The following is a 16,024-nucleotide window of genomic DNA, read 5'->3' on the forward strand; positions in this document are numbered from 1 at the left end:
TATATTGGACAATGTCTGGATATCCTGGGGAGAAAGCCTGATTCTGCTTGGTAAAATGGCTGTCAGTGGGATATCATTTGCTTCATCTTTCTCAGGTATGGAGTAGGTCTGGGTGAACTTTGTGAGACAAAACAAGGACCCCCTGATTCAGTTCAATTTCCTGGGTCAGGGCAAATTGCATATGTGAGTAAAAACCCAGGCAAATTATAAAGAACAACTAACACATATGAAGTGGATGGACCACAAAAAGAATTACATACCACTACTAATTGTACATATCAAATTACAAATTTAATACACGTTTGAATCACATTCAATAAAAAATTGATACATTATTTTACACACAATGATAAAAAAGCATTATAGCATATGCATAACTTCAATCATAAAGATAATCATTTTTTTAAAAATTAGTTAGATGGTTTCCTGTCTCCTGTCTACGCGTTTCGACACTGTAAAAGTGCCTTCCTCAGGACTGTACCATCGTGCGGTTGTGCAGACAGAAATGAGCTAAAGATCACTTATTACTGCAGTTAAATGTCACAAAAAGGATTGGTATAAGAAACGGGATATGCCGAATCGTAATGGTGGGCAGAACCTTGATTAATGCTGTTATCAGGTTACTGGTCAAGTAGGGTTCACAGTGCATACGGTCAAAAATCTAAGTGGTTTTTTCAGATAGGCGACCTGCTAGCAATCTGTGTTAGTAGTATACTCCCATTATTCCTACCGATATACTGAACCTCATTTGCTCTTGAGAACAGCCTAGCTAGAGCAGCCTCTCTGTGGCTGTATGGCTCGGTGTTTGTAGTGCTGACACAGAGGTAATATCACGCTGTGAGGCAGCTGTGGTTCTGTATTGCTTGGCGGACCGGCTAGGGCGGCGTTTCGGCGTTTCCGTTGTTCGTGTAAGCGGTACGCTTTAGTTTTGTATTCCTTGGCGGACCGGCTAAGGCGGCGTTTCGGCGTTTCCGTTGTTCATGCAAGCATGAACAGAGAGGCTGCTTTAGCTAGGCTGTTCTCAAGATTCGGCATATCCCGTTTCTTATACCAATCCTTTTTGTGACATCTAACTGCAGTAATAAGTGATCTTTAGCTCATTGGACATGCCTGGCATTTCTAGTGTGTAACCTAATACCAGCTGTTATACAGGATTGGTGGTGAAAGCAAAATTGCACTTTTTGGTGAGTGGCCCTTTATTGTTTTTTGCCCCCTAGCCCTTGGGGGCTAAGTCTTATTGACCAAACCTGAACATCTAATATATACTATATATATCTATATGAGAAGGGTTCTCTTAGATATAGGGCCACTACCCATGGATGGTCCACTTTCTTAAGTCTTAGTTGACCCCCATGAGGTTCACTCTTTGAGACCTTCAGACCATGTAAGAACGGAGGAATAAATAATGTATATGCTGTAGAATTATGGTGTTATACGTGCTTTGGTGTCATGGTTCCCTCTCCCTGAGCTGTTCTGATTATAATGATACCTTTTCTTTTTTTTAAACTTGGAAACTGTTTCTATTGGAGTGACTGTGGTAATCGGAGCCAAACACATTTTGTCGAAACTTATATTTAATGTGAAGTGAAAAGCTATATATATTGTTGTTTTTTATACATGTATATATATTTTTTTATTTTCAGTCTTGTTGTCCCCTACTTCGTGGTACCCGATCGCCCTGACGAGAGTGCGGCCCCATTGGGCCTTACACTGAAAAGCGCGTCGGCGTGGTTCCTGTTGGTGGCAGGATCTCATCTGCCTCAGATGACCTTCTCCATTCCTTTCCTGCCCCTCATTTCACTTTTGCTAATGAATCATTATTCATCTTGATTGCATTTATAGGCATTGATGTACCATTGTTACTGTTGTGTGTGGATGTGTGAAAGAATGTTTGAATGACAAGTAGTGCAAATGATATGATTGTGAATTGAGTTTTTGATGTGTGCGGTTTGTGTGGGACTTCATTTCTTATCGAAGTTGTATATATTTTAATATATGTAATGTCACCCATGCAATGTGAAAAATCATGAAATCTAAAAAATATTGATAAAAGGATGAATAAACAAAGAATTTAAAAGTCTGTATGTGGTTTTGGCTCTGATACTACGTGTTGTCACCCCTTTTTTGAATCTAAGGATCCTCTTGTAGGACCTTTTCTGTACAATGCTAGCAGGGTTCTGTTGATTCTTTGTACAGATGAATCTTTCTCAATGTCAACGTCAGAACCTTCTCCTCTGTGTCAAATGTGGATTTAGGCCTACCAGACTGCCTGACCTTTTTTAAATGGGAGCTTTCATTGTTTATGATTTCCCCTACCGATAGCAGCGATCTGGTGGGAGTCTGCAATGGGTGTGTGAATTGGCAACGAGGAATATCCGCAGAGGTAGCTAAGGGAAGCCCCCACACAATGTAACAGAGGCAATTTATATCCGTAGATTATGCAAAGAAGTGCTGAATATTACAAACAAGATTAGCAGGTTTCAAAAAATGTAAAAGAATGAGGCTGGGGAGGGGCACATTCCAGAATATGGCGCCAATTTAGGATGCATGTTGAAGGGTGTGTGATCGTAGTGTCCCTACCGCAGCATTCCAGATCGTGATGAGCAGTATGCTCGGGAGCCATCCAGGAGGGTCCAAGTGCAAGCGCTGTGGGAGGGGGATGATCACAGTTTTAGGTTCACTGTGGGCCAGTCCGAGTGATGCAGCACTTCCCTCAGCAGTGGCAGCACACACTAGATCCCTGGGGCATCAGGCGTGCATCCAGAGGCCGTTAGCAGGGATATTGTAGTCTGGCAGCAACCACACCACTACCTGATATGGTCTCTGAAGCATATATAGGTAAGGCCCGCGTCAGCAAAGCCACTCTCCGGAGTCAGGTTAGTAGTGCTCAGTGGGGGTACTGCAATACACAGAACCGCTTATGGGCATCTCAGGACTGTCATCCGAGGCCCAGCCTCTTCCACCGCCAGGCTACACCGGACTGCCCTGCCGGTGCTATCCCCACAGCTGGCTACAGGTGTGAGAGGGCGAATGGATGTTCGCTTCAGCCAGTGGGCAGTCCAGTTGTTGATGTGGGGTCATGGTCGGCATAGTGGGGCTCAATAACCCATCCTCAGGCTCACCCACAGCCCCTGTTGCTGTGGGGCCTCCAAGCAGGGCTACGCTTATCCGCGCCCCTGTGAGTCTGTTGTCTCTGTGTTTCACATCTCGGCACAAAATACAATTTCGCCACAGTATGAAACTATCTGAAGATGTAGAGCAAAGCAAGATGTGGAGGGATGAGATTTGGGCCTGTAAACCACAAATATTAGGCTATCGTGGCTGCAGCCTCAGCGCTGCATGGCCATCTTCAATGCCAGAATGGCCACACCCATGTAAGCTGGGCATTATTTTAAAACCACACAGCAAAAAGCTTATTTTAGTAGTCAATGATTCTAAGGATTTCACCTGTATTGTTTCTCAGTTTTCAGATGTGTTCACAGGGAGGTTGAGCAAATTGCAGGGGAACTCTCAACATATCAAACTCAAGGGTGGAGCGATATCAGTGAAACAGAAAGTGAGCGGGGTACCCATTAATGTGAGAGATGAAATCAAGCATAATCTGGATGACATGTTGAGTTAAGGGATCATTGAGGAGGTGGAATTCTCCCCTAATAGGTGTCCACCCATAGTTAGTTTTGGCACGTAAGGCTGATTAAATGTTGAGACTGTGTGTTGCCCATAGAGTGCTCAACGCTACCATAATGGAGGACTGTCATCCACTACCAAACATTATTGGGGTGGTGTATATGTTGGAGGATGCCGTTTGGCTTTTTGTCTGCAGCATCTGTGTCCCAACAGGTGATGTTCTACATATTCAGAGGTATGGACATCTATGTTAAGTGCTTCCAAGATGGCATTTTGATCTTTTCAAAGAACAAACAAGCCCATTTAGAGCACTTGAAAGAGGTATGTGGGATGTTGGGAAACAAGGGTTGACATTGAATGAAGGCAAATATATGTTGCTTCAGGACTCGGTGGAATATTTGGGACACTCCTTGTTTAAGGAAGGGGTTGTACCTAAGAAATCATTGGTGGATGCCATTGTCAATGCACCTACACCAGGCAATAAGGAGAAGTTGCTCTAATTTGCAGGCCTCTGTTAATACTGTAGCAAATTTATCAGAGACTTTTCGACTAAAATGTAACTTTTGAGGGAGCTTACCAGGAGGAATGTGGCATTCATGTGGCCAGATATACAACAGCAGGCCTTTGAATTTGTCAAATCTGAGATTGCGGGAGCACCTACTCTCAAACCCTTTTGTGTGAACAGAGTGTGTGATGCTAGCCTGGATGGGGTGGGAAGCATACTCTCACAAAGATATGGTAGTGAAGAATGGAACATGGCATTTGCATCTTGCACCCTGAATGACACAGAAAGAAGGTATGCTGTGACTGAGAAGGAGTTGCTGGTGAAGAATCTCCAAAATTACATGTGGGGCTATTGTTTCACCCTTATAACTGATCATAAGCCTCTGGTTGGTGTTTTGTCTCCTGTTGGTGTCTTGTTGGGGGTCGCAATGCCACTACACGTATTGCGAGGTTGATGTCCAGGCTCCAGGAATACAATTTCAATGTGGAACGCGTGCATGGGAAGAGTAATGTCACTGTTGATTGTTTGTCAAGGCTTCCATGTGAATATAAAAAAGGAGTTGATGGTCGAGGGTAGTCAGAGGTTATAGACAACATAACAGATGTGATGTACAAAGAGTTTCAAGGTGCTGATGAAGAGAAATGGAGAAGGGCTAAGGAGGATGATGTTTTGTTAATAAATGTTTTGGAATGCGTGAGAGAAGGGTGGTCAAGGAGGAAGGAGATTTCAGCTGAGCTATTTCTGTATTAGAAGTTTTCTAGTGAAATGGAAATATAAGGTGGAATGTTGTGTAAGGAAGGGAAGTGCATACCACTAGTGGGCTTGTGAGATCCCATTTTGTCTTTAGCCGAGGAGGGACGTCTAGAAATGCCGTACATAAAGAGGTTGGTAAGAACTATGATGTGGTGGCCCGGTCTTGATAGACTAGTTGATAGTGTTGTGCGAGGAAGCGAGGTGTGTGTGAACAGTGAGAAGATGCTTAGATCTGGTGCCTTTGTGTCCAGTTGAATGCTTGGAATTTCCATGAGAGAAAGTAGGTTTTGATATTTCTGGTCTTTTTAATTTCTTTCCCCATGAATGTAGGCTTGCCATGGTTCTGGTAGACTTCCACTCTAATTAGTCCGAAGTTACACTTGTCTCTCTAGTTTCCACGGTGGAGGTTATTTTTTCAAGGAACAGTTTGCTTGGAAAGGCTGCCTGGAGTTTCTCATCACAGATAATGGGGTGCAGCTGAGGTTGCATGAAGTGGAGAGTTTCCTCAGATATTGATCGGCATTGAATGGACAGTGGGAAATGGACAGGTGGAGAGGTTCAACTGTGTGTTGAAGGAGAGCTTTTTGTGGGCAGGTTGTTTTGGGGGGAAGGTAAGGACAAACTACAGGAGAAGTTTTGGTTGTGCCGGATCACACCTCATACTACCACAGAGGTTAGTCCATTTAGTATGATCAAGGATTGGGATCCTGTATCAAAATTACTTCCCTGGGGTTCAAGAGGAAGTAGCTGGAGAAGAGTGTAGATAAAGTGAAGGAAGAAGTGTCCACCAGAGTGGAAGAGAAGCACAGGAAGATTAAGTGGGCATATGACACCAAGTGGAAAGTTAAGAAACGTAATTTTATGGTGGGGGATTGAGTCAGGATTCGCAAGCCAAGGGTTCTGTCCAAAAGTGAGTTCAGATATGGGTAGGCTATGAGAGTTGTTACGGTCAATTGGAATAGTGCGGTCACTCAAATCGGAAAGGTATGGAATGTGAAATGGGTGGCCAGGTGCGAAAATAGTGAGAAGGGTGCTCTGTTTGATGTTCCAGGTTTAAGGGACCTGTAGGAAAGTGTGACCTCAAGGATTAAGTATAGTGAACATGACCTGAAGCCGCAATGTAGGTTTGTAGATTATGTGTAGATTATGGATTGTGTTTCTCTCTGGTTTTGTATCTCTGGTTGTGTGTGGTTGTTTTGTGTCTCTTTTGTGTGGTCCTATTGTTTGAGTGTTCTGTCCCTCTCATTGTGGTCCTGGGGTGTATGTGTGTTTGTTTCTAGGGGGATGGGTGTGTTGCAAAATTACATTTGTATTTTTACCTTTTCTCTATATTATGGGATATTGCTTTAAGTCACCCTCTTTGTATCTGCGTGTGGTGCTTTGAGAGTATTGTTATCTTTCCATTGTACTTTGACTAACAGTTGCCCTGTTGGTTCTGTCTATAGAATGATAAGCAGAGTTGGGAGTTGTCTTCCTGGTTGTGTGACAGGTACTGTGCTGTTCTCCTAATAAACCTTCAACAACTTTTACTTGGATGGATGTTTTCATTTTGCAATACCTCTCCATGTCCTGGGCCTCAGAAGTGGGTTCTGCATCTGTTTTGCTACAAAACCGATGCATCATCCCCACTGCGCTGATTGAACCCATGGATTGTCCTTCAACGCTGATGCAGAGGCTGTTCGGTGACAGTGGTTCTACAGCCTGCACAGCCCAACCACAATGATCTGTGTGGTTCGACAAAGACACATTGCCTTTACTTCGGCAAAGCCCCATGACATCGCAGCAACCCAGCTGTGTGGAAAAGATCAACACATTGTACCCTCATCATTGACACTTTGCTCCATTAAAGGTACTTTCTTTTCATGCCCTGTGTGGGTCCTGTAGCTAGCCTGCTCTCCATAACTGTTGGCTTGAACTTTGGGTTTGTACTGGTCCCTCGCGAGTCAAGTAAGCTTTAGACCATTAGTGACTTATAAGCACTATTTTTGCATTTATTCTTTAGAAATTCATATCTCGACTTCTACTGATTATGCTTTTGTCATTTTGGTCTTATCGTACTCTGATAACTATTCACTTGCTTTCTAAATCTGTGTGGAGCCTTTTTGTAGTGTATTCATTGTGTTACTGTGTGTGTGTGTGTATGTTGCACAAATACTTTACACATTGCCTCTTTTGTATACGCCTAACTGCTCTCTGCCAAGCTACAGGAGGGTGGCACAGGTTATCTTTTAGTGTATATCTAACTTACCCTCATTAAAGTGGTGGTCCCTGCCTGGCCTGGGTGAATACCTCACACAACCATGAATACCATTCTAACAATCTTGATGTTATTACATATATCCCATATGTACGATTATCTAAGGTTGTTCTTTCTGCTTGTGCCAAGGTGCTGATAGTGAGCCAATAATTCCATACAGGAACAGAATTGCCTTATCGGAATTGAATTGGTTTTGATTTTTGTGACCTCTGCCACAACTCACATGAAACCTGGAGTCTCTTTTTTTCTCTGCCGACTATATTAAATATGGAGACTCTTCCCCCTGTTGGTTAGCATTTCTCTTTTCGACAGTGGATCTCTTCTGAGAGAGAACGATCAGTGGCACAAAGCCTGAACCCAACCTGTTGCTCGACAAGTTGCTGGCAGTTCACCTTTCCTCTCTACAATAGCCAGGGCCAGCCCTTGCAGGAGGCAAGTTCTTATTTCTGTGTCTCTGAGAGTCCTGTGTGACCGTCTCTAAATCTCATTGACCGTCATCAATCTTTTTAGTAAAACATTTTTAGAAATGCATCTTTTCTCAAAGGATCGCTGGTAAAGGACCTACAAACATTGTAAGAAGAATAATGCCCAAAAAGATCTATCCATAAAATTATGAAGGCAGAACCGCCATGCCATCTGCAAAATAGCATTTATATTCTATCTTGTTTTGACCGTCGGTTATTGCCCCATAAAGCTTATAAACACATCATAACAGGAACACTATGGCGGCAAACTCCCAAATCCCCTCTGAACCTATAGACGTTATTGGCCAATGTACCGTACCCATAGTACTTTAAAATGTGTCATTTAACCAATGTTCCCAAAAATTCAATGAGTTAAAATATTACCATTACCTACATAATCGCAGATACCCTTGTAATATTGCTTAAATCATGTTGTTATATTTGTTTCTCTTCTTGTGAGAGGGGCAGAGTGTTGACGCATGGCAACAAAGGCTTCTAGCCTGGGAGAAGGTGGGGAGACCGAGAATACTACTTTCTTGGGTAACAAAGTATCAAGTGCCTTGTATATAAATATATATATATATATATATATATATATATATATATATATATATATATATATATATATATATATATATATATATATATAGATATATGTATATATATATATATATATATATGTGTATATATATATATATATATATATATATATATATATATATATATATATATATATATATATATATATATATATATATATAGATATATGGAATAGTTGTTTGTCGCTGCAGAGTTAAGGGCGATTGAAGCTGGCCTTTTTTTAAAATCCTTGCAAGCTTCACACTTCTCAAATCTAGCAGTTCAAAAAGATGTTGCAAACGTGAGGTGTCATATTTCACAACTTCTCATACCCCTAGAATGTACTTGTTAATAAGATCAAAGTACTCCAAAACAGATAATTGTGTTTGCCATTAGATGTATTATTTAAACTACAGATCATGTAACTTTTGCTACTTTTATTAGGAACAACGTCTTTGAAGACAATTTGAATATCCTAGTCCCATCACGAAAATATCTCCTTTTTATTGACACTGCCACTTCCTGTTTCTCTTTCTTTCATGTTGCTCTTCATTTAATTTTCATCATCCTTGTACCTGTGCGTGCTAAATCTTAACCTTAGTGTCTATTATTGCATGGGCTTGTCCTAAATCAGGAATTCCTAACTATCCACATACATCACTCCTTAACTGATACACGGTCCACTATGCGAATGTTGCTCCAACCACATTCTGAAACGTAGTCTCACAATACTTAGTCAAAGTCTATGCACTCTCGCCCATTCAGCTTTATCTAATGCTTGTTGTTCTCCAGATTATTCTGTTCTACATGCCCTTTTCATTGACTGAAAATTGATCCTTTCCTCGGGGCGCTTTACTTGGTATAAAACATTTTGTTCTACCTTTGCAATTGGCAAGACTTGCTCTTTCTTCAATGTTTAAAGACTTTGCCAGTACATAGGCCTCGAGGGAGTGTCCAGTGTTGTGGCTAGACTGGCTAGATAACTCAGTGAGATGTATGCTCATGGCTGAAATATCCAGTTTGTCAGGTCAGAAGCTCAAATCCTGACATGGCCATATCAGTCTTCCCTTAGTTCTGATTGTTGGAGTTGGTTTATATCCCACGGGTTGTCTGCATGTGGGACTGTATGACTGATTTTGGGTGAATGCAAGTAACATGCAGTGGTAAATAAGACCCTTGGGGAATATCTTGTCTTTACTGGTACTTAGTGCTCGGTCCCCTAGGGCAGTTGAGCCTCCTCTCTCTTTTTTCTACGGTAATTTTTGTACGCAAGTATCTCAATGGGCCAGGACTGAATCCATGTGGACAACTATATTTACATCATAAAAAGCAAGCCTGCCCTTTTTTTGTGATGCAGCTAATATTTCAGCACAACTAGGTGGTGTTAAATACTGTGCTTCTTTTTCCCTAGTGTATTTACTTTCTCAATTGTGTAAGAACTTGAAAGGGAAAACATTAAGGGCACTGCCAAATGTTTTGCTTTCTGGTCCTACAAAAATGTCTGAGAAGGCTGTTAAGGACTTTTTCGAGAGACAAATAAGTGGAGAAACAGAATGAATGTGCTTTCTATATGAGTTTCACTAAATTCAAATTTCTAATGTTTCCTGTGAAATAGCCCTTTCATCACCAATGATGAAAAAAAAAACCTGACTTTCATGACTGATATATGTAATGCACAATGTCTTTCTTGCCTTGGCGACATTTGGAGCAGACGTTTGGGGCTACTGTAATGTGGATGCCCTTCAGATATCAGAAAATACGTTTTCCCAAGGACTGCTGTCTGTCCATAATAGCCTTCCTATAACTTTTTATCATGCAGAATTGGGATTTGTTCCGTTAGTAGACATTTTACGCCTCATTATCACCATGTCCATGGAACGATACCTGGTGTTTCCCCTTTCCCATTCACAAAGATTTTATTTGACCATATTTAAATTTGGAACAGCTCACCTATTGGTTTCTTATCCTAGTTCTGCTTACCATGATGCACACTTGGACCTTTGCCCTTGTGATTCGGTATTGTCCCAGTCCCTTTTTTTTTTGAAAATGATGTCCTGCCCCTCAAAACCAGTTCCTGGCTCCCTTACTGAAACATCTGAATATTAGAAGTAGTAGACCTATGTTATGTTCATTTGCCTAGTGGGGTAGTATATAACTGCATCTGGAATTTCCCCTAGTTGGAACTGTTTTTTAGGGACAGGCAATACTTTGTTTATTGAGTAAAGCCCTCTCTTAGATGTTTTTATCTGCACTAAGCACATTTTAGTTTTTTTGGTGTTGTAGACTTGGGATCACTTTGGCATTCATGTGTTTGGTGCTTATTAACTGCAAATGTATGTGCACTGCCTTTGCAACAAATTATGAATTTGGATTGTGACTTTTAATGATTTTATCGATTTTAATATATAGCACCGTAACTGCCTGCACAGAAGCACAAACCAAAGCCAAGAGGAGGTTGCTAGAGCGAGGCTACAATGAGAAAAATTTGGCGGTAGCCTTACGCAAAGCCAATCAGATTGACAGAGGAACCCTCTTACAGAAAAAAGTGACAATGAATTCTAGCACTCAAAGGGAGGGACAAACCCTAGGGGAGGCAGGTCAAAGGGGTAATTTGGACAGAACTTGCAGGTTCATAACCACGTTTAGTAGACAATCCCAGGCTATTAAAAAGATTGTCAGCAAAGAATGGCCAATAGTAATGACAGACACTGTACTTAATGAGATGTATCTACATAAACCCAATTTTACATTTCGTAAAGCCCATTCCATGAGGTCAGACCTTGTAAAAAATAGTCCAGAGACGTACACCAAGGAAATTTGGCTTTCCTCTAAGAACGGCTTCTTTAAATGCAGCTCATGCCGAGCCTCTAAATTCGGCACCTAATGCATTTTCGGATATTTCCATCAACATCAAGGGGCACTACACGTGCAAGACTGAATTTGCTGTGTATGTGTTAAAATGCATATGTGGATTGAAGTACGTCGGCAGTACTAAACTACCGGTACAGGCTAGAATATTGCAACACTTGAGAGCCACGGTCAATTCTGACCCCACCTACCCAGTGGCCAGACATGTGAAAACAGAGCATGGAAACAACTTGAATGTACTGCAGTACTTTGTGATTGATAGCGTCCCAAAGAGCAAAAGGGGTGGTGATAGAGAGAAACAGCTACGTCGACTCGAGACTAGGTACATAGTGGAGCTGGAGACGAAAAGCCCACGTGGCCTTAATATTTGTGAAGATCTGCACCACTTCTTGTAAAGGGAAGATCAAAATGAGGCTATTGGAGATGGGTCATGAGTACTTGTGGTTTTGAACCAATGGGCTAATGTTGAGATTTTGGAGAACTTGTAGATGTATAGCCTTTTAGTATTTAAGTCATTAGGACATTTTTTTACTTATTTAACTTATTTAATATATTTAATATTCTTTATGTATTGAAGGGTTTTAAATTTATTTATTTCATATATACAGCTCTGCCAGTCTGGCTAGGAGCTGTGTCGGAAATGGATGGGTTTATATGAGTACGGTGTTGCATTTGATATGGACCCCAATATAGAGGGTTCAATAGGTTTAAAACTATGGCAACCACAGTGATTTTGTGTCTAGTTATTGAGAAAAAAAATAATAATAATTTTTTCAAAGTCTATGAAAGTATGGAGTGAAATCTCTCTTATTTAGTGTCGACTACTGGGATTGCAGATACAATCAAATGATTATAATATGTATTTGTACAGGTATTACATTTGGTTATTAACTGTAAATAACTCTGCCCAATAACCCTGACCCTTTTTAGATTTATGCATTTTATCCTGTAGTCAGGATTCACAAAACTCCCAGGAGGGAGGCCATTTTTGCACTTTTGCACTTTACATAGGCACATAAGATTTTCTTGTTTTGCACAACTTATGGTGGTCATTTACACTATTTATTCAACAGAAGAGCGCAGCTTTGAAGTAATGGTAATGAATCACCGCTAGTATTTTCCATTTTCTCAAATTTTAAAAAAATTCTTTGTTTGTATTTGTACAGCAAGACGATCGGTTTCTTTTATAGAAAACACAGATTTATATGTGTTTATATCTCATCGGATATGTACATATTTTAAATGATGTGTTTTATATTAAGAACTAAGATGTATTAGCATGTGGTGATTTTAGACAATATACGGTCAATGGAGTCTGTCTCCACATTTAAATGTATCTTTTGTATTTATGCGTACTCTAGTCTGTTGTCCATTTCTATGTATTAATGGCGACCAGGGATTGGTAGATTTGAGTTTTAAATCTAAGGAGGGTGTGAGCACTTGTTTACCAGCGAGCAAGGTGACCGGGATCGCCGAAACGCATTTGGTAGAGGGCACACCAAGGCACTTTAAAAACTAAAACAAATAAAGTTACCAGCGGCTGCTGTTGATTTGAAGAGTCCGTCTCTCTCGTCTTCTTTGGCGTAATGGATATTGCGTAGAGAGTGGAAACTGGATATATATATATATATATATATATATATATATATATATATATATATATATATATATATATATATATATATATATATATATATATATATATATATATATATATATATATATATATATATATATCTATATCTCGACTCCACACTTCCCCAGTGCCTTGGTGCACAAACTCAAGATTTAGCCGGAATCAGATTTCTTTATTTAAATTATATAAGTGGAACAGTGCATGCCTCAGAAGCGTTTTGGACACGAGGCTTTTTCCTTGCTCACTATATATATATATATATATATATATCCTCTACACGATCTCCGGTTCCTGTTAGTCAGCTGTCCTGGGCGGTCCGAGCAGGGACACCGGAAGTCCCTCGTATTCTTTCCAATGCACGCAGTTTTTTTCAGGGTATTTTTTCTTATAAGTGGAAACAATTATTATTGCTTTGGGTATGTATATACTTATTTTTTGGATATAAACTTGAGGATACATCCCGTAATACCTTTGTTTATACTGTTCCAAAATGGCCGCAATATTCATTTACATCGGGGATACACTTGAATTGTAGTCCTATGTTTATTTTAATGACTACATGGTTTAAAAATGTGGCAACTATGAGTTTTTCTAAAGCGTGATCAAGGCTTAAGTGCTGAAACGCGTTGTTTTTGCCATTAAATCTATTTCTGCAGAAGAAGGTGTCTGAGTGGTCTATGGATCCCTAACAACTAGTGGGAAAGTGGTTAGAGATCCATAGACCACTCGGATACCTTCTTGTGCAGAAAATTAATAGATTTAATGGCAAAAAGAATGCGTTTCAGCACTTAATCCTTTTATGGTTATAATATTTTTGTATACCAAATATAGATTATCTGATCTAATAATGATGAGTGTTTTGCTCTACCCATAGTCATATAGCATTTCATTTAAACACTGATAACGGTGCCATTCCACCCTTTTCTACTTGAGTAATGCCAGGTTATTGCAGACGTAACTACCATAGACATAAAGGTGGCATATGAAACAGGACTGCACATTTATTTATGGGCACAGTTTGAAGTATAGATCAATGGTGTTTTAAACAATGTACATTTAGTATGTGCACCGAAAAACTACCATTAAATATTCCTGATTGAAATTTTAGAAAACTTAGATTGTAAATATTAACAGTCACATTTTTTTGAAACACTGAAACTCTGACCATATTATCCATATATATATATTTTTTATTATTGATTTTAGGCCACAAAAGAAAAACAACCACAAAAAGAATTCTTCTGAAAAGAGACCAAGAAAATGGATATAAAAGACCGCAGACATCGTTCTTTAACAAGAGGCCGATGTGGAAAGGAATGTCGTTATACTAGTTCATCGCTGGACAGTGAAGACTGCCGGGTGCCCACTCAGAAATCCTATAGCTCAAGCGAGACACTGAAGGCGTATGACCATGACAACAGGATGCATTATGGCAATCGCGTTTCTGAATTAGTTCACAGGGAGTCTGATGAATTTCCAAGACCAGGTAAGTTTGAACCTTGTGCTTAGATTTGTAGGCCCTTACTAATAACAAACATGCAATTCATACAAAAAAATAATAAATATTGCAACCATTGAAATACCTGCTGTGATAGTATCGGACAATTCCTTCAAGAAGCATCAGTTATATAAGAATTAACAGCTAATATAAAACAGTATTGGAACTTTATATATGCCATGGCAGTGAAAGTAAATTTTCAAAATAACACGTAATTTAGAGCAACTGTACTAATAACACAAATACTCACATTTATAATTACAGTGCAAAGATAAAATTCGAGTTTGCTACCACAACAGAGCTAAATTGACAGGAAAAAAACGTTTTACTGCCTCATAAACTGCATGTGACAATTACCTCACACAGGGAAATAACTCTTCTAATAGTCAGGAGGTCGCCTAAATGTACTGTTACCTACTGCACAAATTGTGCACCCAGCACTATAGTTTTCCCTAAATTTCTTATGTTAAAAACAATTCCCAAAATAAACATGGCATGGTATAAACGCTACATGTAGATGCACAGAGTATAATCTATGTGTTACCATTGTGTGTGTATGTATATATATATATATATATATATATATATATATATATATATATATATATATATATATATTTCACACAAAAAACAAAGGTTACAGGAATATTATAGTTAAGCTGAGATGTCATCAGTGATGTCACTGACCACATCATGATTGATGTAATATGTAAGTCCATAAGCAGTGCATTATGGGGCATCAGTTAAAGTTAGTTCAGGTAACTATGACTTCTGAATTTCAATGGTTTTATACGAGTGAAATCTGAGTCTATTTCTTATGTCCCTTAAACTTTGTTTTTATTATGTGACTAACTTTTTTCTTATTCTATTTCCTAACTTTAACATCCCTGTTACCTTTGTTTTTTTAGTGAATTTCTACAATTGTTTATGTTATTTCCTAACTCTAACAGCCCTGTAGCCTTTGCTTTTTAAAGTGTATTACTAAGTTTTGAAATTTTTTTTTTCTAACTGTAACCTGTAACCTTTGAGAAATGGCAAAGATACGGGAGACAGCAATCTATTACAAGTCTGCTCTGTTATTCTTAATTTCAATGGACTTGCCGCCGCCCCAACATCCCCACCTCCCATACATTCTCATATGTCTCATTGCCACTCTGATCAAAACAAAGGATATTTGGATGCAATGCATGTGACTAAGCTTCCATGAAAGTCAAAGCCCACCAACCATTTTATGTATATTCGCTCTAAGAAGCCCCCATCTTTCAAATGGTTTATATATTCTGTAACAATAAGAGCAACTAAAAATGCTTTGATGGCCAAGAAGACATTTTTGCATGACGCTGCCTATGAGGCTTCAACATTACCAAATGTGGCGTGTATGTTCCTGCATACCTTACAGCAAAGTTCGACTTTGGGAAAAGCTGAAGAATAGTTATAACATTCCCTCTCGACCCAAGCTACACATCAAATTACCTTATCCAGTATCTGTGATAGTTTGGGATACGGACCACTATTCTTTGCCAAAAGCTTACATTTTTTTCAGCTTATATTATTACCGATCTGAATTCTCGTGCTGCGCCCAGTTGTTGGACGTCCGCACAGCTCTGGGGGAAGCCAACAAATAACATAAAGGAAGGCGTGTTTGATGAAACCTATTACAACACGTGGTGTAGACTGAAAAGACATCCAATTTCCCACCTTCCTATGGAAGTGTGCTACATGTATCAATATGGAAACCATTTAACAATCACACTCAAGAACAGAAATCATTGCCAATGAAGAAGTCTGATCATATTATTATGTAGTGAAGGTATAGAAGATTGTGTGATCATAGATA

At 39.5% G+C, this 16,024-nt stretch overlaps 1 protein-coding gene across 1 annotated transcript in view; it reads left to right on the forward strand.

Annotated features, from left to right (window-relative positions):
• LOC147702830 (teneurin-2-like) overlaps positions 1-16,024 on the forward strand; it is a 623,927-nt gene that overhangs the window by 448,218 nt on the left and 159,685 nt on the right. Inside the window, exon 3 of the mRNA XM_086931410.1 lies at positions 13,896-14,175. Coding sequence (XP_086787536.1) covers positions 13,950-14,175 — 226 coding nt within the window. The 5' untranslated portion in view covers positions 13,896-13,949. The remainder of the gene's footprint in view (positions 1-13,895; positions 14,176-16,024) is intronic.

Source organism: Lissotriton vulgaris, chromosome 7 (assembly GCF_964263255.1).
Source record: "Lissotriton vulgaris chromosome 7, aLisVul1.2, whole genome shotgun sequence".
NCBI lineage: Eukaryota > Metazoa > Chordata > Amphibia > Caudata > Salamandridae > Lissotriton > Lissotriton vulgaris.